At 39.3% G+C, this 23,548-nt stretch overlaps 1 protein-coding gene across 1 annotated transcript in view; it reads right to left on the bottom strand.

Moving 5' to 3' along the window:
• Positions 1 to 1,559: 1,559 nt before the first annotated feature.
• Positions 1,560 to 23,548, bottom strand: part of ABHD3 (abhydrolase domain containing 3, phospholipase) — a 37,047-nt gene continuing 15,058 nt past the window's right edge. Inside the window, exons 5-9 of the mRNA XM_023647511.2 lie at positions 11,683 to 11,795; positions 7,271 to 7,444; positions 5,869 to 5,917; positions 5,375 to 5,540; positions 1,560 to 2,421 (exon numbers count right to left, since the gene is read on the bottom strand). Of these exons, the coding sequence (XP_023503279.1) occupies positions 2,243 to 2,421; positions 5,375 to 5,540; positions 5,869 to 5,917; positions 7,271 to 7,444; positions 11,683 to 11,795 (681 nt within the window). The 3' untranslated portion in view covers positions 1,560 to 2,242. The remainder of the gene's footprint in view (positions 2,422 to 5,374; positions 5,541 to 5,868; positions 5,918 to 7,270; positions 7,445 to 11,682; positions 11,796 to 23,548) is intronic.

Below are 23,548 nucleotides of genomic sequence, written 5' to 3'. Positions count from 1 at the left end.
TTATCTCTTTAAATTAGCTAGAATTAATTTTTGTGTATAGAGTGAAGTAAGAAGCCACCTCCCCTCATCTGGCACTGACCAACGGGTGGACAATATTCCTGAGACAAGTTGTTTAAAATCTAGAAGGTAATGCTGACGGGCAGGATCAGCCCCACCTGAACCACACAGACTGAAAGTAATCATTACTTTGAATCAGAACTACGAACAGACCAAAACAACACTGGTATTATCAGTGCTCTCATCTTAGACACAATTAAAGAGGAGTCCGCAGGACATTATCAGGAACTCTCCAAAAGGTGGTGTTTTTAGTAAACAATTTTGTGTTAATATGCTCTTTTGTACATGGTTCTCTTAATGTGATACCTGGGGCAAAAATATACATATTTTATAAAGAGGTAGAAACGGAAAAAAAGGAGAGAGAAGATGTTGAATGGTATGGAAGATATCGCTATTGGCTTGCTAGCCTAACAACCATTGCCGACCCGCTCTCCCTGGCTTGCCTCCCCTACAATCGGAAAAGGTTACATACTTGATGTCCCAACCGCCTACTCAATCAAGATGGTCATGTGACTCAGTTCTGCCCAATGGATGTAAGTGCAAGTCTTCTGGGGGCTGGCCTGGTGATGTAGTGGTTAAGTTCACATGCTCCGCTTTGGTGGCCCAGGGTTCACAGGTTGGGATCCTGGGTGCAGACCTAGTACTGCTCCTCAAGCCATGCTGTGGCGGCATCCCACATAACATAGAGGAAGATTATCACAAATGTTAGGTTAGCGACAATCTTCCTCAAGCAAAAAGAGGAAGATTGGCAACAAATGTTAGCTCAGAGCCAATCTTCCTTACAAAAAAAAAAAAAAGTGCAAGTCTTCTGGGAAAGCTTTCACTTTCCCAAAAGGGCAGATGTGTCTGGCCCCACTCCTTTCCCCTTTTCCTTCTCTGAACACAAATGTGATGTCTGGAGCTGCAGCAGCCATCTGGTGTCTAGGAGATAATTAGCTATCCTACTAAGGATGGAATGGAAACAGAAAGAGGCTGAGTCTTTAATGATACTGGTAAACCTCTAAACCAGCCCTGGCCTGCCTACCTAGAGACTTCTTGTGATGCAAGATAATTAAATATTGTTATTCTTTTTTTTTTTTTAAAGATTTTATTTTTTCCTTTTTCTCCCCAAAGCCCCCCAGTACATAGTTGTATATTCTTCGTTGTGGGTCCTTCTAGTTGTAGCATGTGGGACGCTGCCTCAGCATGGTTTGATGAGCAGTGCCATGTCCGTGCCCAGGATTCGAACCAACGAAACACTGGGCCGCCTGCAGCGGAGCGCACAGACTTAACCACTCGGCCACGGGGCCAGCCCCTAAATATTGTTATTCTGAAGTCATTGTTAGACAAGTTTCCTGCAGCTGAAAGTATTTTTAATTGGTACCAATGGTGTGAGCCCAATATTCTGGAAATAGTGAAACAAAAGAGTTTTAATGTTTCTTACTAATAATGCCTTCATAAAATTATCAGAAACTACTTTCTAGGGATTACTTTTTTTTAGATAAAAACTCATAAAGAAACAATTTAAAATGGTAGAATTTATTTTAATATAATGATATACATGTACACACATATACTATTTTAAAAATAAGCTTGTAAACTATAATCATTATAAAACATAAATTAGCCTTAATTTAATATTATCAGAGTAAAAGAGTACGTATAGAAGTCATTCTAACATTGCTGCATTTGCCTTTTAAAGTTAGAATACATAAAATATTTAGCATATTGTATTTCATCTTGTTTCAGTTTTCATATTATCATCATTAGGTATAAATACCCTTAGGAAGGTGCCAACTTATAACTTATATTCAAATACCCAAAATCTCTTAACAGTTATTAAAGTACCATTAACTCACCTAAAATGAGTAATCTAAAAAAATACTAGCCTAAATTAAAACCCTGAGGAATTAAAATCTTTTTACACAATAGTTTTGGTTAAGTGCAATTCCATGTTCATACTACTTTATTTAAGGTCATACTTGGTAAGGCATAGTAAAAATAAAATCTACATAAGTTACAATCTAAATCTATATTTCATTTCTTGCTACAAAGTTGTTTTGATTCCTCAAAAAGTAGTTTTTGCATGTCATTCTGGACCTCTTCACCACTTGCTGGTTTATTGGCTTTATACACAGTAGTTGAAATCTGTGCACTCCGCTGAGCTGCCTTTACACGGTCGTTCAGACAAAATGCACCTGCAGAACTACATGCTAGAGAGTTCGTGTCCGTGCTCAACCATGGCCTGCATGAATTGCTTGAAGACTCGATCCATGTAAGTGGACTGCCTTGGCCAGATTCCCTCCAGAAAACCAATATGGCCTCCATAAGAAGTAAGGACCAAAGCAACGTTAGGATTTTGCTTAGCAGTTTCTATTGGAATAGCTTGGGGAAAAAAGGGGGGAGGGGTAACAGAGAGGTAGGAGAGAGAAAAAACATAATTACTACCAGTTTTTGTTAGGAAAAGTGTATGCCTTTATCATTTCCAATCATTATAAACCAAAACACCACTAAACAAATAAATATTTTTAATGAGTATGGCTAATAGAATAAGTCTGACTAATTTATGTCAACCATCTTAGTCTTCTAATAGTTTATGTCTCCCGTTACATACTGGACCACCGTTTTTGGAAAAAATCAACCCAAGTGTTTAATCATAACATAGAAGTATAGGCCCAGTCTTATTTTGAGAAATTAAAGCAAGATAATTCAAGAAATGGTGAATATTTACATTTTGCTACAAGATTCCCACTTAGGTGTTACAGCAGGGAAAAAAATACAATTAATATTATTACCTTTGTGAGAGTCATAAATTCATTATGTAAGACTGGTTAACTTTACATGAAGTTAGATTTCTGGGGCCAACTGGTGGCTATATTAAGGATTCAGAATTATAAATATGATTTACACAGTAAAAACATACATAGATAGCGAAAAAGGATGGACTAAAATACTCCCAAGTGATAACAGTGTTTATCTTTGGGTGGTGAAACATTGATTACTTTTTCTTTTTCTTGCTTCTCTGTTTCTATTTATAGTCAGGAGAAAGAAAAACTTTATTTCGAAAATATAGTTGCTGTATTTAAATAATTCACCAGTAATGACAGTCTTTTCATTTGCTCTTCAAAATTTATCCGGAGTAAAAACTTTACTCTACAGGATATGAATTACAGTTGTTTTTTCTCCCATGCTTAGAGTTCAAACAGTGAAAATGTTTTGATTTAAGACCTATAATGGATCACAACTGCCATGTGAAGTGTTTTGATTTCAGATATGACTAAATCTTATCTCCCTGGTTCAGACAACACGCTTGATGTAATATCTTTGCCCGATATCTTGGGTAAAGTCTTAGGGGTGAATGAACTATTTAAAGGTAAGATCTCCCTACCCTACGCCCTTCTAAGGAAGGAAAGGAGGCTGACATGCTATCGGAGAACCGACCCCCTTCCAAGGCAGAGCGGCTGCCGTGCCCAAACCGCCCGTTGAGATGATGCTCTTCATCTGATCCTTCACAACGCTCCTTGAAGAATAAACTTAGAGATCCTAAAGAAAGGCCCAGCAAGTCAAGCCCTTGTCTAAAAGGAGTCCTGAACTCACCTCCTTAGCCAGCCACACCTAAAAATATACATCTCCTATCTTGGGATCAGGCGTGAGAGCTTAAGGGGGTTTGGGGGGAGTGGGCAGGTGAAATGACTGATGCTATTTTCGCTTTTCCTTTTTCACCTTACTTTAAGGGCTTAGATTTAGAGTGCTTCATTTTCCTCTAATGTAATTATGGAGAGCCCCGGTTTCACACTCTGGATACACTCAGGAACTTCTAACACTGATAGATAGAGTCACATCAGAAGAACAAACGGCTGCGCCACATTCGAGCCACGTGGAGGATGCCGGCTGCCCATGCTCTCAACGCAGACGATCGCCCCCTATTTCAGTGTAGTGAGACTGTCTTAAGGGCTTGAGAGAGAAAAGGAAATAAGGAATTTAAACTTCCATCAAGCGGGTCCAGTTAAATGCTGAGCAATTTTTGTTGGTAGGACAAGGGTCAGTGAAATGTAAAAATACATGAACGAATACTAGACTTCCTTAATCAATGAACATAGGCTAAACTGTGTAATTCAACTGATAGTAAAGTTCACAGTTTCATTTTCTGACTTGTGGTCAAAGGCAAAAAGTTCCAGCCACCACAATTACCCGGGATTAATCATAAATCACACAATAAAATGATAACCCCTAGGGAGATGATAGGTGATTTTTTTTTTTTTCCTTTTTCTCCCCAAAGCCCCCCGGTACATAGTTGTATGTCCTTCGTTGTGGGTCCTTCTAGTTGTGGCATGTGGGACGCTGCCTCAGCGTGGCTTGATGAGCAGTGCCATGTCCGCGCCCAGGATTCAAACTAGTGAAACACTGGGCCACCTGCAGCGGAGCGTGTGAACTTAACCACTTGGCCACGGTGCCAGCCCCTACGTGATTTTTTTTTTTTACATACTTTGGGGATTTTCTGAAATTTTGACAATCCATGTGTATTGTGTTTGTAGTTACAATAATTTTTTTTTTAATAAAGTACTTGGGGGAAAATGTTTCAAAAGTAGTTAGAAGGGAAATAAAGAGAACAGATTTATAAAAAGCTTTGTGAAACTTCAATAGAAAAAAATTAGAGGTGAAATCTACTGATCCTTAAGATAGCACAACTACGTCTAATCACCTTATATTGCTTCAAGGTACAAACACATGCATAAGTATTTTTGCTACCAAATTCCATATTTCTTGAATTAAGAGAGAAAGGAAGTTAATTTGGGCATAATTTTCCTTCATGCACTATCCAGGGGTAAAACAAAGACTGTCTCCCTTCAAATACGACCTTATAGTCCGACTGCGCCAAACTCATTGAGATATTCAAGGATCTCATGTTCACAAAGTCTCAAGTTCTCTTCTAGGTTAAAAGGGGAGAAAAATTCCAAAGCCTTCTGTATAGAAAGCTCAGGAAGAAAAGGCCAGTGAAGACAATGCTGCTGAGGCAAAGATACTGTAACAGAATCTGTCCAAAGAACGTCATTTGGTGTATTTGACAAGAAGGAAAGTTATAAAAATGAGAACAAGCAAAATATTGAGAGTCATAATTTGTTCTGAGGCTCTCACAGTTGATTAGATAAGGGCCTATGTAAACAATCTGAGACATTTAGATACTAGATTATGAGTATCTAGCTATTTTTTTCTGTTTATTACCATGGATAACATTATATGACTGACATTTCATTTCTTATTATTCTATTTTCTTAAAAAGGACAAGATTTTAAAACAGTTAATTCATGTCAAATGTATGCAAAGATGGTAATTTTACCATGACTGGGTGAAAAAACATCATCCTCAGAATTCAGACACAGCACTGGAATCCCCACTGATTTCAGCCTACGATTTGGACTGGCATCAGTGTAGTAATCGTCGATTGTTCGGTATCCAAACATGACTGAAGTGAATCGCTTATCAAACTCTCTGATGGATTTAGCCTGGAAAAGGAAAGCAGATTGTACCTATTCTTGGAATCAAAAGAGGAAATAGGGGCTGGCCCGCAGCGGTTAAGTTCGCACATTCCGCTTCTCAGCGTCCCAGAGTTTGTGGGTTCGGATCCCGGGTGTGGACATGGCACCACTTGGCAAAAGCCACGCTGTGGTAGGCATCCCACGTATAAAGCAGAGGAAGATGGACACGGACGTTAGTTCAGGGCCAGTCTTCCTCAGCAAAAAGAGGAGGATTGGCAATAGTTAGCTCAGAGCCAGTCTTCCTCAAAAAAAAAAAAAGAGGAAATAAAAGTATTACATAAATTTTCCCTCCTACCTTCATGACATGATCCATGTCAATCTGCTTTACAAACATATGCCGGTGCCTGGAAGAAAAAGATTTCAAAAGTTAAAAATCAAAGCCATTTCCACTCAAAGACTCCTAAAATACATAACAATAAATAACTTTGCCCAGCACAGGGCACAAAGTTGGTACTCAGTAAATATTTACTTAATCAGACATAGCAGGAGTACATTGATATTCATCCTTATGACTTTTTTTAATTACTTTTTTCTTAATTGAGAAATAACGAACCAGTTCTGTAATAATAAACATAAATGTTGTTTCATAACAAATCATACCTACGCACTGTTGCTATTAAACCAATTTGGCTAAAAGGCCTTACTTAAGTCAGAAGCTTACAATTGGATAAATCATCTGAAGACATTATTTTTTAAATTGCTATACTGAAAATTAGAACTTAGACTTTTATATACTTATTTTCCAAATGTTGACAATTTTTCTCGCATTTTAATTCTAATCATTCTCTTTACTTTTCTTGCTTTTGTCCCCCACTTCAGTGACCACAAGTAATTAATGATACGATGATTCTTTAGTATTTTTAGCAATATTGTATAATCACCACCTATAATTTAACAAATAGGTTAAGTTTAATCCAAGGTTTAATGTCAACTTTCAGGATAGCTACAAATTTCAATAAGTGATGCACAAATTAACTGCACTTTTAATTTAGTTTCTATTTAAATTTATCAATTCACTTAAAAATGCACGGTAACAATCATCAAAAAATAAACAGAAACAACTCTATGTTCTTTGCTACCACACCACGGAACTGTTAGAAAATACACAAACAAGTCCTGAAAAACTAATGCCAAGACAGTATTTTGGTAACACTAAGAATTGCTGGGGCTGAGAATACCCAAGTGAACTGCATTCTCCTAAGCCTCTAAAACATACTAAGCTCATAAGCCCATGCTTAAGGAACCATATTATTCAGCACTGAAAATACTTAACACGTACTACTTAGGAGAGAATTAGGTATTGATAAGATTAGCAACAAGTAGGAAATCCAGGCAAATAGCCCATAATATTACTCAACACATTCAATACTAACATTTTCAGTCTTTTAGAGTAATTTAGAACAGCAACAGAAGAGTGATCATCAAAGTGGGGGCACATACTCCAGGGGTTGTTCAAGATAAATCACTGGGGTACAGAAAGAAAACATTACAACTTTCATTTATATTTTTAGCTTATACTTAAAATCTTTTTATTTTTGTATATATTTACAATATAAAGAATATTTTGGTGCAGTAGTAAATGCATATAATGTAAACATAAATAGACACACACTAGCAGTGCTATGCTTTCACATTTTTTGCTGTTGGGGCATGTAATCCAAAAACTTTGGCAACATCGGGTTTCAGAGATGACTCACTTATTCACTGAAGACTGCAGGCACGTTGTCAGATAATAATTAAAAAGCAGCCAGTTGAGTGGTTTCTCCAACGACTCCGAGCAAGCAAAAGTGTTCCAGCCAACTGAAAAAGTTGCAGCTGCCTTCAAAGGAGTTTTTGGCCCAATTTTCCCAAGGTAATTTAAAAGCAGCATTCTAAAATGAGAAGAAGAAACAGGAAACTCAGTGATGAATTTGTTATCTCTCTCAAGATATCCCATTTCTTACTCTGGACTTCACATTAACTATGGAGAAGAAAAATATAAACCAAGTTTATGTCCTTTACCCCAGGAAAGCACACAGGTATCTTCATTTTTTACTTACATTCATATACTCATTTATCTTACAGTTGACTATTGTGAATGGGACAAAGCATACACATAACTATATGTGTACCCTTCTATGAAATAAAACATGAAAGAAATCCACTGTAAGAGTGGTTTTCTTTTTTCTTTTTTTCAAAATCATACTGGGGATTTATTAAAAATTCGCATATCCTTGGGCACCAGCCTACAGCTGAATGTTTAGTACGTGAGGAGTGTTTTTCTGCAAAGGGCCACACAGTAAATGTTTTCGGCTTTGCTGGCCATATAATTTCTGTTGCAACTACTCAACCCTACTGTAGTGTGAAAGCAGCTGTAGACAACACGCAAACGAATGGACATCACTATGTTCCAATAAAGACATTATATATGGATATTGAAATTTGAATTTCACATAATTTTCACGTCATGAAATATTATTCTCTTTTTGATTTTTTTCAAGTATTTAACAATATAATAACCATTCTTGGCTCTTGGACTGTACAAAAACAAACAGCTGGCCAGATCTGGCCTGCGGGCTGTGGTTTGCTAAGCCTTGGCATAGATGAAAGAGCACAGGACGAGCGGTTTCCAAACTTGGCTGTGCACTGGAATCACCTGGGGAGTTTCAAAAACTATCACGGATGTCTGGGTCTCACACCCAGAGATTCTGGATAACCGGCCTGAGGGGCTTTTCCAGTTGCCTAGCCTCTCTGCATCTACAGCAAGTCTCTAAAGGGCTTTGTAGTCTGAAGTTAGACTCTCTGAGTTGTGGCAGAGCAAGTGTCCCCTAAAGTCACTAGTTTTCTCTTCTACTCTTTCCTGTTATTTGTCCTTATCTTCTATCATATATTTTCCTCTTTTCCTATTGTTCTATCAATTTTCCTGATTCTAACCTAGTTCTATTTTGGTAAGAGTGACAAGAATGGAATATATCTAATCCCAATGTTAGAAATTCAAGTTTAACACTGCCAACTGAGAGAAAGGATGCTATCCTAAGTTCTGCTCCTCATTATATTTTCCGTTCTTCACTTCTCCACCTGCCCAGCTTCTGAAATAGGAGAAATGGGTAAAAATTCTCTCTCATTCTTTTTACCAAACCAAATGATTTGCAGGGTGAATATAATAACGTTTTAGATCAAAAGTAGAGATTTCATTTTTCAAAATGACTCTTCATAATGACTCTACTCCTTGTACACAGTACTGTGGTTCACTAAGCCATTTAAAGGATAGTACTATATACAACTATATACTGGAGCTTTGTGGGGGGAAAAAAAGGAGAATGCTTACTCTCCTGCAAAGAGTTCATTCTAGGGTCCTAGTTTTGGTGGTCCTATTCTTTGGCTGGAGGTCTGATATAATGGGAAAATTGGAAGGGTTGCAAGGGAAGCTCTCAGGAGTAGGAAGGACCAGGAGCAGCCATGACCAAGTAGGTGGTGATACTTCTTGAAGCAAAATCATGTCAAGACGTTATGCCAAAAAAGGTGGTTTTATTTTGAAAGGAAAAGGACTCTGTTTTTTCACCAAAAGAAGAAAATTACAAAAAAAAGAGTGGGGTAGATGGAGAAAGAACTCGTGGATTAAGAGACTTAAGAGGCATATCCCAACGTATGGTCCTTATCTGGCCCCTGACTCCAACAATCCAACCAACAATCCAATCCTCCTGTCAAATTCAACCAACCAATCATCACTTGGCAAAATGTGACACTGAGTGAATATTTGATGATATTTAGGAATTATTCTGAGTGTGTGTGATATGGTATTGTGATATGTGTGAGTGATACAGTGTTGTGGTATTTCTTTTTGTGAGGAAGACCGGCCCTGAGCTAACATCTGTGACAATCTTCCTCTATTTTATGTGGGATGCTGCCACAGTGTGGTTTGATGAGCAGTGCTAAGTCCACGCCAGGAATCCGAACCTGCGAACCCCAGGCCACTGAAGTGGAGCGCAGGAATTTAACTACTATGCCACTGGGCCGGCCTCTCTTTGTTTGTTTTTTTAAGAGACAACCTTTTAGTGACGACTACTCAAATATTTATGATATCTGAGATATATTTTAAAATAATTGGAATTGGGAGGGAATGGGGGCTGACACTGTAAACAAGATTATCCATGAGTTGGTAACTATTGAAGCTGCGTGATAAGAGTCACTATTGAAGCTAGGTGATCAGCATATACGGGGGATCATTATACTCCTCTCTGTACTTTTATATATACTTGGAATTTTCTATACATTTTTTTAAACTTGTTTACCAACTCACCGGGAGACTGGAATCTGGCTGGATCTAGAGCAGTGTGAGTTCCTTGGCTGGACTCAGTTCTGGCTCAAAGCCCCTACTTGGCCCCAGGCGTCACAGGTTTGAGGATAACCCCAGTCTACAGGGGGCACTGGACATAAGGAGACAGACTATGCTTCTGTCTGTTGCATCTCCAAAAGAAAAAAATGTGTCAAGCTGGACACATCCCCAAGAGGGAAACCTACTTGGGAACGTGTCACAGTGCTAGGCAACTAGAAAGGGTGCTTCCTTCAAACAATTTACAAGACATTAATATTCAACCAGCTGCAAAGCACAATGGTCAAGTTCTGCCTTCAGGCACTGAGGCTTCAATGTGACATGAATAGGCATTTCCATGAGCTTCTGAATAGAGAATCTGGGCCTGTTTATGTAAGGTCTGGCCTTAAAAAAGCCACGAATTTATATGATTAAGGGAAAACACTTCAGCTGGCAGCCTGTCCTTTAAGATTCACATCAAGGGGCAAAAGAAAGAGAAGTGAACTACTGTCCATTAAGTACAATTCAGAGATTCTGCCCGGGTTTTCTGCACTAATTCAGATTTCTTCCTTTAGTAGGTCAAATCAGACCTTCCATGCTAATGTGAGATACGTATTCTTTTCTTAGTTTTATGTTTATCAGAATCTAAAAACCTGTGGTTAAAGCTTATTTTTCAGAGTCTATCATTTGCAAAGGCTATTCATTTTCAAGTTAATATGCTCCTAAGATGTTTTGGAAATTGAAAAGACAGATAATAAATTATAAAATTAAGAAAAATTATCATTTTCTATCTCACATGTTTGCTGATTTTTAAAAAGTTTTGGAGGGCCAGCCCTGTGGCCGAGTGGTTAAGTTTGTGCGCTCTGCTTCAGTGGCCCAGGGTGTCGCAGGTTCGGATCCTGGGCACGCATATCACACCACTCATCAGGCCATGCTGAGGCGGCATCCCACATGCCACAACTGGAAGGACCCACAACTAAAATACACAACTATGTACTGGGGGGCTTTGGAGAGAAAAAGGAAAAATAAAATCTTAAAAACAAAAAAAAAAGCTTTGAACAGTAAAATGCCAGATAATAAAAATTTGGATTTTGTTAACCTCATTATTATTAGAATAAAAAATATAAACAATTATTAGTAGAAATGAGCCTAAATATATACATGGCATAAAAGTTCCAAATGAGGCCCAATGTAACTGCAAGCAGCATAAATTATAATAATATTCATATGCTTAAAATAGCAGCCAGAGTGGGTAGTTAACAACAAAATTTCACTGCTTCTAGAAGAGCATTCCAGAGCAAGTCCATTTGCCCAGCAACAAAACAAAAGGAAACAAACAAAAAAAAAACACCACCTGGGGAACACCACCTGAAGGCCTCTTCAGTTAGAAAGAGCAGTAAGTGATTATTTCTAGGATCGGAGTGATGGAAGACAGGCTACAAGCTCCGCTTCCTGAGTGGTCCAGGAGAGCAGTTACAGGGATGGCTGGGAGGAGTACATCAGGGAATCTGAAGGTCAACATGGCAGCCTCTGAGTGATAGAAATCAACTTCATGGTGTTGAGACAAGCCTTCAGGTTCACAAAATCCTGAGTACCCCAAGGAGGTACCTGTATCCTTTTCACCACAAAACCAGTAGTCAGGGAAACTATTAAAATTCACCTGAATTAATTAATTAATTCATTCAACCACATATGGTGAAATATGATACAAATAATCAAACATCTATTTTAAAATGTCTTTGTTGCTTATAGTCTTCTGAAAGAGTCAGTCAATAAGGTCACTTCCCTCTCAGACATTTTAGAAAGAAAAAACCTTACCCTCCCATTGAAACCCCTGCTGCCAGAAAAGGAGCAGAAGGGTACAGAGTGTGTACGTGGTGAATCACCGTCTCCAGGTCTTCAGTGTTAGCACAGCAGTACGTCCTTGGCGTCTGTAAGCAGTAACAGGTAAAGCACAAATATTCAAGTTATGAGGTTAACAATTGGTATAATGCACAAATGTAAAAAAGAGCAAGAGGTCATAAATATGAGGAAATAACCTTTGTCTGCACATACTGTTAGTAATAATAATTTATCATTTTCATATCCTGCAGTACACATATACACCATTTAAAGTCAACACTATTCGAGTTGGCGCTAACGAAATCATGCAAGGAAGGCTTGATGGAAATGGGGCAAGACCCACACAAACACCTTAAATTAAACAGACATGTAGTACCATACACAAATGTTTCTCTGACTTAACAAAACAGAGGCAATTTAAGAAGAAAACGTGGAGAATTACACTTTTTTATAGAAAAAAAAGGTTATGCTAGACAAAGCTACAGTGATTCTTTATTTTAAAAAAAAAGCAAGCAAGCAAACAAAAAAGGCTTTCCAATAATGCCACAAAAAATTTAAATTGTGGCTCCTTTCTACCCGGGGAACTGTTTTCTCTCCCCTGAGTGCTATCTACCAATGAAGGGCTGTGGTTTTCTGGCACCGCCTTCATTTTTGATACAGCAATATCCAGTCTTATTTATTAATTAGATATTTTCTTTTACAATAATATATCCATATAGTTCTAGCTGTGCTATACTGCAACAGACTCTTAAAATGCTAAAATATGCACAGCTGATTATGCCTCAATACATAATACATTAAAACAAGTGATTTTCACGTGAACTTCTTCAATAAGGGCTCTGTTCCTAGCAGAAGAGCTTCACAGATGCTGCATCTGAGAGCTGGGAGGAGAGGCAATGCCCTCTGCAGATATATGTGAGTGTGGGCATGAATAAAGCACATGCGGGAAAAATAACCAGAAATTTAATAACAAGGAGAGGAGTCTGGTCACTTTAATAAAAACACTGAAACTAGTTACCTGCACTACCCTAATTTTAATATTCCAATAAATCATGATTACAATAGGAAGGTTATCTGTCACCCACCATTGAATCACTAATGAGTAGCTTGAGAAAATAACAATTTTCAAGGATCCCTCCAATAAAACTCAAGCCTAAAACACTACCTATTGCCTACAGTCATCTTTTTGAGATCTGCAAATATGAAGCTCTTCAAAAGACAAATGTTAACCTGACAACATTCACAATGGCTAATGTTTATCGAATAATTAAATTTGTGTTCACAAAACTCTGAAGAAGATCCTATTATTATATCTATTTTATAAATGGGAAACTGAGTATAGAGAGGTTAAATGACTCCTGCAACACCATAACAGCTAGTAGGTGACTAAGCTAAGATACTCTTAAAAATATTTCATGATTAAGGGGCACAAATTCAATATAAAATCTAAATAGAACAATATCTACTACCAAGCTCATCCATAGTGACTGCAGAATTTGTCACAAGAATTCAGGTGAAGAAATCATCCTTACTCAGCATTTTTATTACATGTGAGTCTATTCACACTATCTAGCTCTAAAATTTCTCAATTATTTATGAATAGTCACCAACACGTACTCTTCTAAGGCATGCTTAAAGTGAAGTATGTATGCACATGTATGTACACATGCATAAACACACACACATACACACAGAGTTAGGGTACAAGAAAAACGGCCCATGGAAAATTATTAGGATCAGAGAATCCTAGTGCGAGGAAGGACCATAACAGCACCTGGTTCCTTATTTACACATGAGAAAACTGAGGCTTAGCAAAGCTGAGTAATTTGTCAAAGATCACAAAAAAGCAGAGCCCGGGTTATATGTAAACTATTTCTTGAAAAGCACTGGGATTCCATGAGGGATTCAGCAAATAAATCAATATCTGGTACCTTAAGATATAGGAACTGATTTTTCCTTAAACGTTTTTATCTAAATGGATTACATTACGATCAAACTGTAAATACTGGTGTGGATCAAAGTTGCCAGAACGCTGAAACTCAGAAAATCTAGAGTCTTTTCAGCCTGTTCTCCTCCTGCTTCTGGCTTTCCATTTCCTGCCCAGCTCCTGTCACTCTGCCCACAACCCCAAATGTGGGTATTCATTACCAGAAGTTTTGTCTTAGGCCTGCATCTGCTTCTCTGGTCAATATCCAATTCCTGAAGGTCCTATCCACCTCCACAGCTTCATCAACAACCTCTATGCACACACTAAATAACATCTCCACTGTTACCTTCACCTTGAGCTCCAGATCCAAATTTCCAAGTTCTAGCAGGCAGCTTCACTGTACCGTTAATGTAATCCGCCACTGTAACGTTCTGTCAGTACTTCAAACTCAAAATGCCCCAAAGTAAATAATTTTCTCTTCATGAAAACTCCTAACGCTGCTCCGAACTTCCCATTTTTCTATAAATGACACCTATATTTCCCTAGTAGGTGTAGGTGATAGTGCCTTCTCTCTCTCCCTTAACCTCATAGCCAATCCACTGCCAAGTCCTGTAGCTTCTTCCTCCTCAGTATCTCGTGCAAGAAACCCAGGAAACGCCTTCTTTCCATTGTAGTAAAGGCCTGGTACCTTAGATTGGAAGGGCAAGGATGTGACTGCAAGGAGTTCATTTGGAAGGTGATACCAAGAAGCGCCAGTATGAGAGTGGTGAAGTGAGTCAGGAAGGGCAGGAAGTCAACAAAGTGCATCTTATCAAGCAGTTTGCGGCTGTGGGCGACTGGGAATCAATTGCGTTGGGCCACTTTGGGAGACTGTGCTGAACGTGACTCAAAATTATCCCAGCCAAGTGGCAAGGGAGCTGGGTTACTGATCCACCAGTTCCCTTCAGCCATTGACTGAAGGCTGTTCCTGAAGGACATTACTCCCTGGCATTTCTGGTCTGCCCTGAGCACAGGTCCAGCAGGTTCCAGTGGCTAGAGAAGGCCCCCGGCAAACAGATGCAGGTGCTTGCCACTAGACATCATCAGGTAGGCGTGTGTGGGAACGGGAAGTGCCAAGAGGTAAGGTATCAACTCCCTCACAACCAGGCCTTTTTACCTCTCACATGGACAGCCACAATAACCTGTTAATCTGGTTAACTCCTAGCCTTTCCTTATAACCATTCATAGTCATACCTCCCACTCACTGTCAGATTAATCTTCCTAAAGAACACTTCCAGCTCTAATCACGACAGTCTTTCTGCTTAAAAGGCTTCATTAGCTTTCCATTGCTGACTGAATTAAGTACAAATTCCTCTGCCAAGTGTTCAAAGCCCTCCACAATATGCCAAGCAACCTTTCCAGTTCTGTATTTTATTATTTCTCCACGTGTATAGATTCAGGCCAATGGGACACTGCCCTTCTCTTGTCTTCTGGGCCTCTTAATATCCTTGCCACTGGGGAACATCATCTGTCAAATGTCCTTCACTGTCAACTCTGCCTGTCAAAATCAGGCCTTCAAAAAATGTCAGACGAAAGGTAAGACTTGGGGCCAGCCTGGTGGCACAGTAGTTAGTTCAGTGGCCCAGGGATCGCCGGTTCGGATCCCGGGTGTGAACATGGCACTGCTTGTCAAACCATGCTGTGGTAGGCTTCCCACATACAAAAGTAGAGGAAGACGGGTACAGATGTTCACTCAGGGCCAGTCTTCCTCAGCAAAAGGAGGAGGATTGGTGGCAGATGTTAGCTCAGGGCTAATCTTCCTCAGGAAAAAAAAAAAAAAAAAGGTAAGCCTTGGTCTCTGTTCTCCAGGACCTCTACGCCTAATTGTCCTGGCCAGCCTGCTGCCTGACTTTACTCTCTAGGTGAATCTCTGTTACTATCTTACTCATCTCTGACTGTCAATAAATACTTATCAAATTGAACTGAAACACACAAGACTGAAAATGAGAAGACCTGATTAGTAACTTGTGATGTGCAAAGCTATGTGGTTCTATCACACAACCTCTGGCAACCTGATGGGCTCCAACAGGAAACATTATAGGCCTTCTTTTTTCACAGGACTTGAGTCCCATTAGAGAAAGGATTCACCTAGGACACACAGCAAAGACACCTAAGGGAGCAATACACTGAATCGGTTGGCCTGGCAGAAACTTTCTTCAGGTCTAAAGGTATAACTAGTAGCTTTTCAGACAAAAAATGTTGATTAATTCTCAGTTGCTAGGGCTACTAATGTAACCAGCAACTATCTTATTGCAGTAATTCCTGTCTTTTTCCACGCTTCCAGAACAGAGGTGGAGTAAGCCACACATAAAGAGAAAACAGGTGAAGGAGGATCTGACGGGATTCCGCGGGCCAGTGAAAACGCCTTTTAGAGGGAGACGAAGATGGGAAAGGTATTTTGGAAAAATGCAGAAAATCTAAAAGATAGATAACCTTCCAGCAGATGTTTGGGCATAAATATTTTATAAGTTAGATAGAATAATTTGATAATAATTACAAACCAAGATTGTTTAAATTGCTCAACTGTAACTATGATGAGACAGAAACAACAGTAATTTGTTTAATGGCTGTTAGGGTTAGTTTTTAAAAAATCATTACAGAGAATAATGAAGTAAAAATAATTCTTAATTATTCATACATAATAGATGGGAAAAGAATAAAGCATATATTTTATATTTATCTATGGACTGCATCTAATTTACCCTTCTTAGTCAGCTTCCAAAAAGTAGACAAACTGATTTCTCCCCAACCTGAAAGAGAATTTTCTTGTCCTCGTTTATAAGTTATTTGTTTGAAAATGCAAATTTCATTAAAAAATTTTTTTTGTCTATAAACAAATTAAAATTCTCCCTGTTGATCAGGTAGCCTGACTCCCTAGCTATTCTGGGAGCAGATTAATTTGCCAATCTGCAGTAGAAGCCATAACCCAGGACCCTTGTCTCAGTGCTAGGACTGCCTACCACATATCTGATACTGAACTGGGCTATCTAGTAAAAAGATTTTAGTTTTCTATCAAGAAAAAAAGAATTATTTAAATTTCACATCTACTTTATTGTAATACCTGATAATCAGCAAGAGTTTAGAATATTTCATCTTATAGTCTTCCTCTCTCAAATATTTAATGATCTGTACTTAAATACTTGATGAGATGCTGCTTAAATGTACTCTGTGATTCTTGTGTGGATGTAGGCCCCCCGAAAGAAATAATCCTTTTATAAGAGGACTAATTATGCTTTTTCACTGATCCCTACAGTGTGTTTTTGCTGTTATTGTTGTTTTGTCTCATTCTAGCCACCCCCAGTCCAGTACCTAGTAAGCTCCTCAAATAATTCTTAGGGAAATCGATCTATTTTCGGAAGAAGAGTCTGTGAAATAAGGAGCCAGAGAAAACGAAAGTATGTGTGCATAAATAAAACCAGCACTTTAATGAATAATCATTTCACCCAGTCATTGATAGACATATAAAATGACCAAGTCTCTAATTCTGGAATTTTGTTAATTATTTAAAGTAACCAATCACAAAGCAAAGGGTCCCAGGAAATATCCTGGCCAACGCTGAGGCCAAGATGGCCTATGTGCCATGCTCTCACTAATATTTTAGATGGTGATGGTACATGCTTATGCAGTCATGTTACACAAGCTACGCCAATAAATGAGCACAGTTTTGTTAGTGGCTTAGAGCAGGTCAGCCAGGCAGACAGGAGTTATCCTCAGCTAGGCTCCTAAGAAGCAAGTCTCATGCTCTCCTCTGCCTGGGTTTGAGGCCAGAGATAGCTCACCTGGGCCAGGGTCCTAAGGGAGCTGCCACATCCAGCACTACTCATCACCTCACGTGGTTTTCAGCCCCACCTGCACATTAGACTCACCAGAGTGTGTTAAGACAGATTACAGACCCTGGACTCCACTCAAAACCAAATGAATCAGAATCTTTGGGGGATTGGGTCCAGGGATCAGCATTTTTTAAAGCTTCCTAGAGGATTCTAATGTGCAGCCAGGGTTGAGAACCTACTGCTTAAAGAGAATAAAGAAACAGGGTGAGAGCTGAGCCAAGACAGGAGGAGGCTGCAGTGACAAGAATGATAAAACCTATCTAGAGTGACTTGGGGCCAGAGAAATCTAGTTCTTTGGGGATTCCTTGCACTGCAGGGGGAAGTACTGCCAAGCAACTCATTCCTTATAGGATTGCCTGGTACATACGAGATATTCAATAAATGGTAGCTAGCTATTAAATCATTGTTATTATCATCCTAAAATTCTTTAATTATTTAAACATTCTTTTCCTTTTATTTGAAAATTGTTTAAATATAGAGAACTGTACAATCCTCAGTGTACTCACCACTTATAGCAGTTGATATTACTGAACTGGACCTATCAACGTTAGGAGAAAATTCTAAAGGATTCAGCACATTCAAATTAACATCTGGCTGAGATCAACCTTCCTGGGTTGTTCTGATGGGCGGACATGGAGGTGGGAGAGGTTATTTTTTGGAGCAAGTAGGAAAGGGTCACCTGGGTGGGAGACACGGGTTGTTGAATAGGAAGGTATTGGGTGTGGAAAAGGGGAGGCCTGAAGGCACAAGTTTGACAGCGGAATTGTGCCCAGGCTGAGCCTGCCCTAGATGCTCGTCCTCTCTCAGACCATAAGGGAGGTCCTTAATCCCTTCTGAACGCCTCCTGAAGGAAACAGGGCCCCTGAAGGGAAAGAGCCCTACATCCCTCCTACCCCATTAGCTTCCATGGAAAAGCTAAGGTGAAAAAGCTCAGTAGGAAACAAGAGCAGATTTCTCTAGATCTATGTCCTTAATTAAGCACCAAAGAATCTGAGGTTGAGGCAAGAACCCTCTCTTTGAAACCACTCCTTATCTCTACCCCCCGATTTCAGGCTGACTTGACTTAAAGCCAGTGCTGAAAGGTTAAGACATTCGGCTGGAGAGTCGGAGTGTCTGCCCTGAGACCACTAATCAGCTTTATGACCTCAGGCCAGGCACCCTACTCCTCCAGAGGAATCCTCAACTACCGAATGAGGGTTTTAGGATTAGAGGATCTCGGAGGCAGAGCTAATCAAAGTGCGAGTCCAGGGAGAGATAATGGGCTGGTGTCGAAATACGAATCAGCATGCTGCTTCTCTCACCAAGAGAGTATTGCTATGAGAAAAAAAATAGATCTGCTCACCTCAACAGGGTGCTTGGAACTGAAGCTGGTTCACATTCTGTCACACCCCTGCATCTTGTCAGCGACCGCTATCTAAGATTTGGAGATGTGGAAGCTGGTCCACAAACCACACTTGGAGCAACACTGCTTTAAAGTATCTTCTGCTTCACTCACCCTGTGGGCCCTCCTTTACCTGCTGAACCGGCTCTAACTTGAACTGGAAAGTTCCTGAAGGAGGCTTTTCTTTTTAACAGCTTTATGAGACGTGATTCGCATACCATACCATTCACCCATTTAAAACGTACAGTTCAATGATTTTAGGTATATTCAGAGTTGTGCAACCACCACCACAATTTTGGGACATTTTCATCACCCCACAAAGAAACTGCCTACCATCAGCAGTCATCCTCCCTCTGCCAGCCCTAGGCAACCACGAATCTTCTTTCTTTCTGTCTCCATAGATTTGCCTATTTTGAATATTTCATACAAATGGAATCATACAACATGTAATATTTTGTGACTGGCTTTTTTTCACTTAGCATAACGTTTTCAAGGTTTATCCATGTTGTAGCACGTATCAGTACTCCATTTCTTTTTTATTTATTTATATTTATTTATTTTTGGTGAGGAAGATTGGCTTTGAGCTAACATTTGTGCCAATCTTCCTCTATTTCATATGTGGGATGCCACCACAGCATGGCTTGATGAGCGATGTGTAGGTCCATGCCTGGGATCCGAACCTGCAAACCTGGGCCACCAAACTGAGGGCATGAACTTAACCACTAAGCCACTGGGCCAGCCCTTCCCTTTCTTTTTTAATGCTGAATAATATTCCATGATATGGATATACCACATTTTATTTATCCATTTGTCCATTGATGCATGTCTGGATTCTTTCTATTTTTTGGTTATTACCAATAATGCTGCCATAAATATTTGTGTATAAGTTATTGTGTGAACGTATATTTTCATTGCTCTTGGGTATATACCTAGGAACAGAATTACTGGATTACTGGTAACTCAATGCTTAATGTCTTGAGAAACTGCCAGACCATTTTCCAAAATGGCTAGGAGGGTTTTCTTTTTGGGCCCATGGACACAGAAGTGTGTAAGACTCTATAACCAAAAGGAAAGGGACCTCCATGTAAATTTCAATAAACTCAATTTTGGCTGAGTTCTTTATAAATCATCATTCCTAAACTAAGCTGGAAACACGACAGTTCACAAAGTAATCATTAATATTAGGGAGTTTGTGGGTAACTTGCATTCCTGGATTCCTATCCTTGAAACCAATCTGCAGAGAGAAAAAAAGGTACCATCTACTCTGAGGGCTCCAAAAACCCTGAGGATCAGTCTGCTGAGACCAGGACTATCTGTCTCCTACAGCTGACAGCCCCAGGGGGTGCAACTGCAGGCTTCTCATTTCTTGGTGAGCAAGGGTTTTTGGCTTTCAATCCTGCAATGACTAAGTGGAAATGAGGACAACATAGTGGTGGGAAATCTCTACTTTCTTATTCTGCTTCGCAGGAGCCATAGTAATCTGTATAAATTCTAAGTCTATCACCAACATATTTCAGCAAACCTTTTACTTTTGCATTTCTTCCACTCCTAGGAGAACTGCTCACCCTAAATCCCATTTCACGTTTGCTAGCTCTTTTAGGTTCATTTCAGTTAGAGGCAGTTCCTTCCTATATGATCTTTGCTGATCCATCTTTTGTTCTTTTTTATGCCTACCTAAGGTTTTACTTACTGTGGTTCTGAGCTACATTAAATCCTTTCTGGAACAAAGTGAGGTATAAACAGAGAGTTCCTCTAGTCCAATACGATAATTGTTCATAGCTCTAGGGCAGAAAGAAGGGTTATCAAGGGATCTAAACATCACAGGTAACTTTAATAATCAATATTGGCATCTCATTTTTGAGAAGCATATATTAAATTATAATTAATTTGCTCCCTTAAATTTATTTTTTAAAGCAGTTGTTCTAAAAGGATATAATTATAATTACATTTTGGCCATTTTACATTCTTATTCTTTGTTAAATTAGATCACATTAGTCTTTATGATACAGATATTTTCTGGGAGTACTAGTTCATCAGAATTCAATGCAGGGCACTGGAAAGGCTCCAGAGACCAAGCTACTCTCATGCCCTTAGAACTCAGTGAATTCTTTAAAATAATAATAATAAAAAAGTGTATCTATATGCTATCCCTTTGTAAGAACTCAAAGAGTTCTTGGAGATTTTTCAAAAATCCAATTAAAGGTTATGGCTAGGGGCTGCCCCGTGGCTGAGTGGTTAAGCTTGCATGCTCTGCTTCAGCAGCCCAGGGTTTCGCCGATTCGGATCCTGGGCGTGGACATGGCACTGCTCGTCAGGCCATGCTGAGGCAGCATCCCGCGTGCCACAACTAGAAGGACCCACAACTAAGATATACAACTAAGTACTGGGGGGATTCGGGAAGAAAAAGCAATATACAAAAAAAGAAGATTGGCAACAGTTGTTAGCTCAGGTGCCAATCTTTAAAAAAAAAAAAAAAAAGTTTTTGGCTAAAAGTTACTGGGTTGCTGCATTCTTTCAAAGTAAATTTCTGATCAACTTTAAATGGTAACGGTAGAAGGTTGTTCAAGCTTCCTCTTCCTCTTTTTCTGTCCTTCCTATTTGTTGTTTTCTAAGATTCTATCTACTGACCTCTCCCCTTACCTCTAACTCTCTCTAAGCAATCTCAACCATTCCTGAGCTCCAAGTACCACTTGCGCACTGACAATCCACTTCTTTCTCTAGCCTGCACATCTCTCCTGAGGGCCAGTCTAGCAGATCCACCTGTTTACTAGAAATTTCCACCTGGATGATCTAAAAGCACCCTAAAGATCTAAAACTGAATTTGCTATTTTTATTACACCAAAATATTGTAAATTCTTCTAAATTTCCTATTTCAGCAAGTATCACCTTTTACCATATTAGCCTTCTACAAGTTAGCAAAGTTAGAAATGTTAACCTCGACTCCCTTCTCTTCGCTTCCCACAATACAATTAATACTATTCTTTCTGCCCCATGAATACCCCTCATCTTTGTTCTCTCCTCCTCAGCCCCCCTGCATCTGCTTTCAAACTTTGGGTAGGTCTACAGTAACTGCCTTCTAACAGGTCTCCAGCCTCCAGCCTCCTTCCCCTCCAGCTCTTTTCTATACACCGCTGCCATGGTCCTCTTTCTAAAACATGACCAGGATCAAATTATTTTATATGTCAATTATACCTCAATAAAGCTGAAATTAAAGAAAAATGTCACTGGTTCAATACTAGGTCCTGGGGATTCTACACGATTCTTCACAATCTGGTCCTACCCCTTCTAGAAGAATTTCTGTCACTTCCTGAATCATGAGAGAGGGTACAAGAACATAAGCACATAGTCAGACTACCTGAGTCTGAATCTTGGCTCCGAATTTCTTGGCTAGAGCAAGTTCTTAACTTATTTGTGCCTCATTTTCTTCTTTTGCAAAATGGGGATGATGGTAGCTATGCTTAACTAAATCACGGGGTTGTTTCTACTGCTGAAATGTTAAGTATGAAAAGATATAACTGATAGTTTCTAAGGACTCAACAGATATTAAGTAGAATTATCATCATCATTATCCCTCCACAAGTAGGTACTTGCTATTCCATGCTCTTTAATACCTTGCTCTTTCTGCTGAGAAAGCTTCTCTATGCCCCCTCCTGGTCCAATACCACTGCCTTCAAGATCCAACTCAGATTCGCCTCCACTACAGTGTTCTCCCACCTCCCCAAGGCAGTTAGTTACTCCTTCCCTTTATGCTCTGGAGCCTTAAAAAGTCTTCCTACGGTTATACGTAGCACTGTATTGCACGTATTTTTATGTATCTGACGCTCTCCTACAACTTAAGTTAAAGCTCCTAAGGGTTAGGGTTGTGTCTAACAACATGTACACCCCTCACCCTACTCTCTGGTACAGGAGTACAAGGCAAGCTACCCTGTTGAGAGCATAGAACACGGCTTTGCTGAATGAACAGATCTTTGTCCCTCACTTTATGGGACCTAACAGAATTTACTTTGCAGCTGTTATTTTTCCTGAGAGCCTCAGACCATGTCTTCCCCATCTTTGGATTCTGGAAGCACGTAGAAGGATAGACAGCAAACAAGAGCTGCTCAAAAACAATTTGTTTGGTGACAAATTCAATCTTCCCCTTTAGAGTACCTCCCCTCTGTCCTTAAGATTCCTAAAGGCTGGACTAAATAAGGGAATGGGAACCTCCACATCAAACTATTATTATGAGGCACTTGAATGAGACTGTAAACACCTTATAACTTTAGCTTTTGAAATCATAGTGATCTTGATTCCCTGCAGGGCCTAAGTCACTGTAAAGCAAAACGCAAGCGCCCTTTTTATTACGAAGTTCTCATAAAGTACCAACATTGGTGACAGGATTGTAAATTTTTATTTCCAGCATGATTTAGTCATAGTCTTAATAGTCTCCATCAATGACTCAAAAATAAAGTTTCTTGCAATTCTAGTGGAATTGCCTTTGACTTGTTGAAATGGTGAGGAACTAAAAGTTTAAAAGCTTCAACAAAATTTCAGTGAGTGTAATAATAGTTCTCATTCCAACTCATAAGTTTAACATCAGATAGAGTAATGATTTTCTAAGAGGTGGACGAATTTCTATCCTAGCAAAAACTTTAGCGGCTAGAGAGAGAGAGAAAAGCTGATTTA

This window comes from Equus caballus, chromosome 8, assembly GCF_041296265.1.
Source record: "Equus caballus isolate H_3958 breed thoroughbred chromosome 8, TB-T2T, whole genome shotgun sequence".
Lineage (NCBI taxonomy): Eukaryota > Metazoa > Chordata > Mammalia > Perissodactyla > Equidae > Equus > Equus caballus.
The sequence above is the reverse complement of the archived record's forward strand: the minus strand, read 5'-3'. Positions and strand labels throughout refer to the sequence as shown.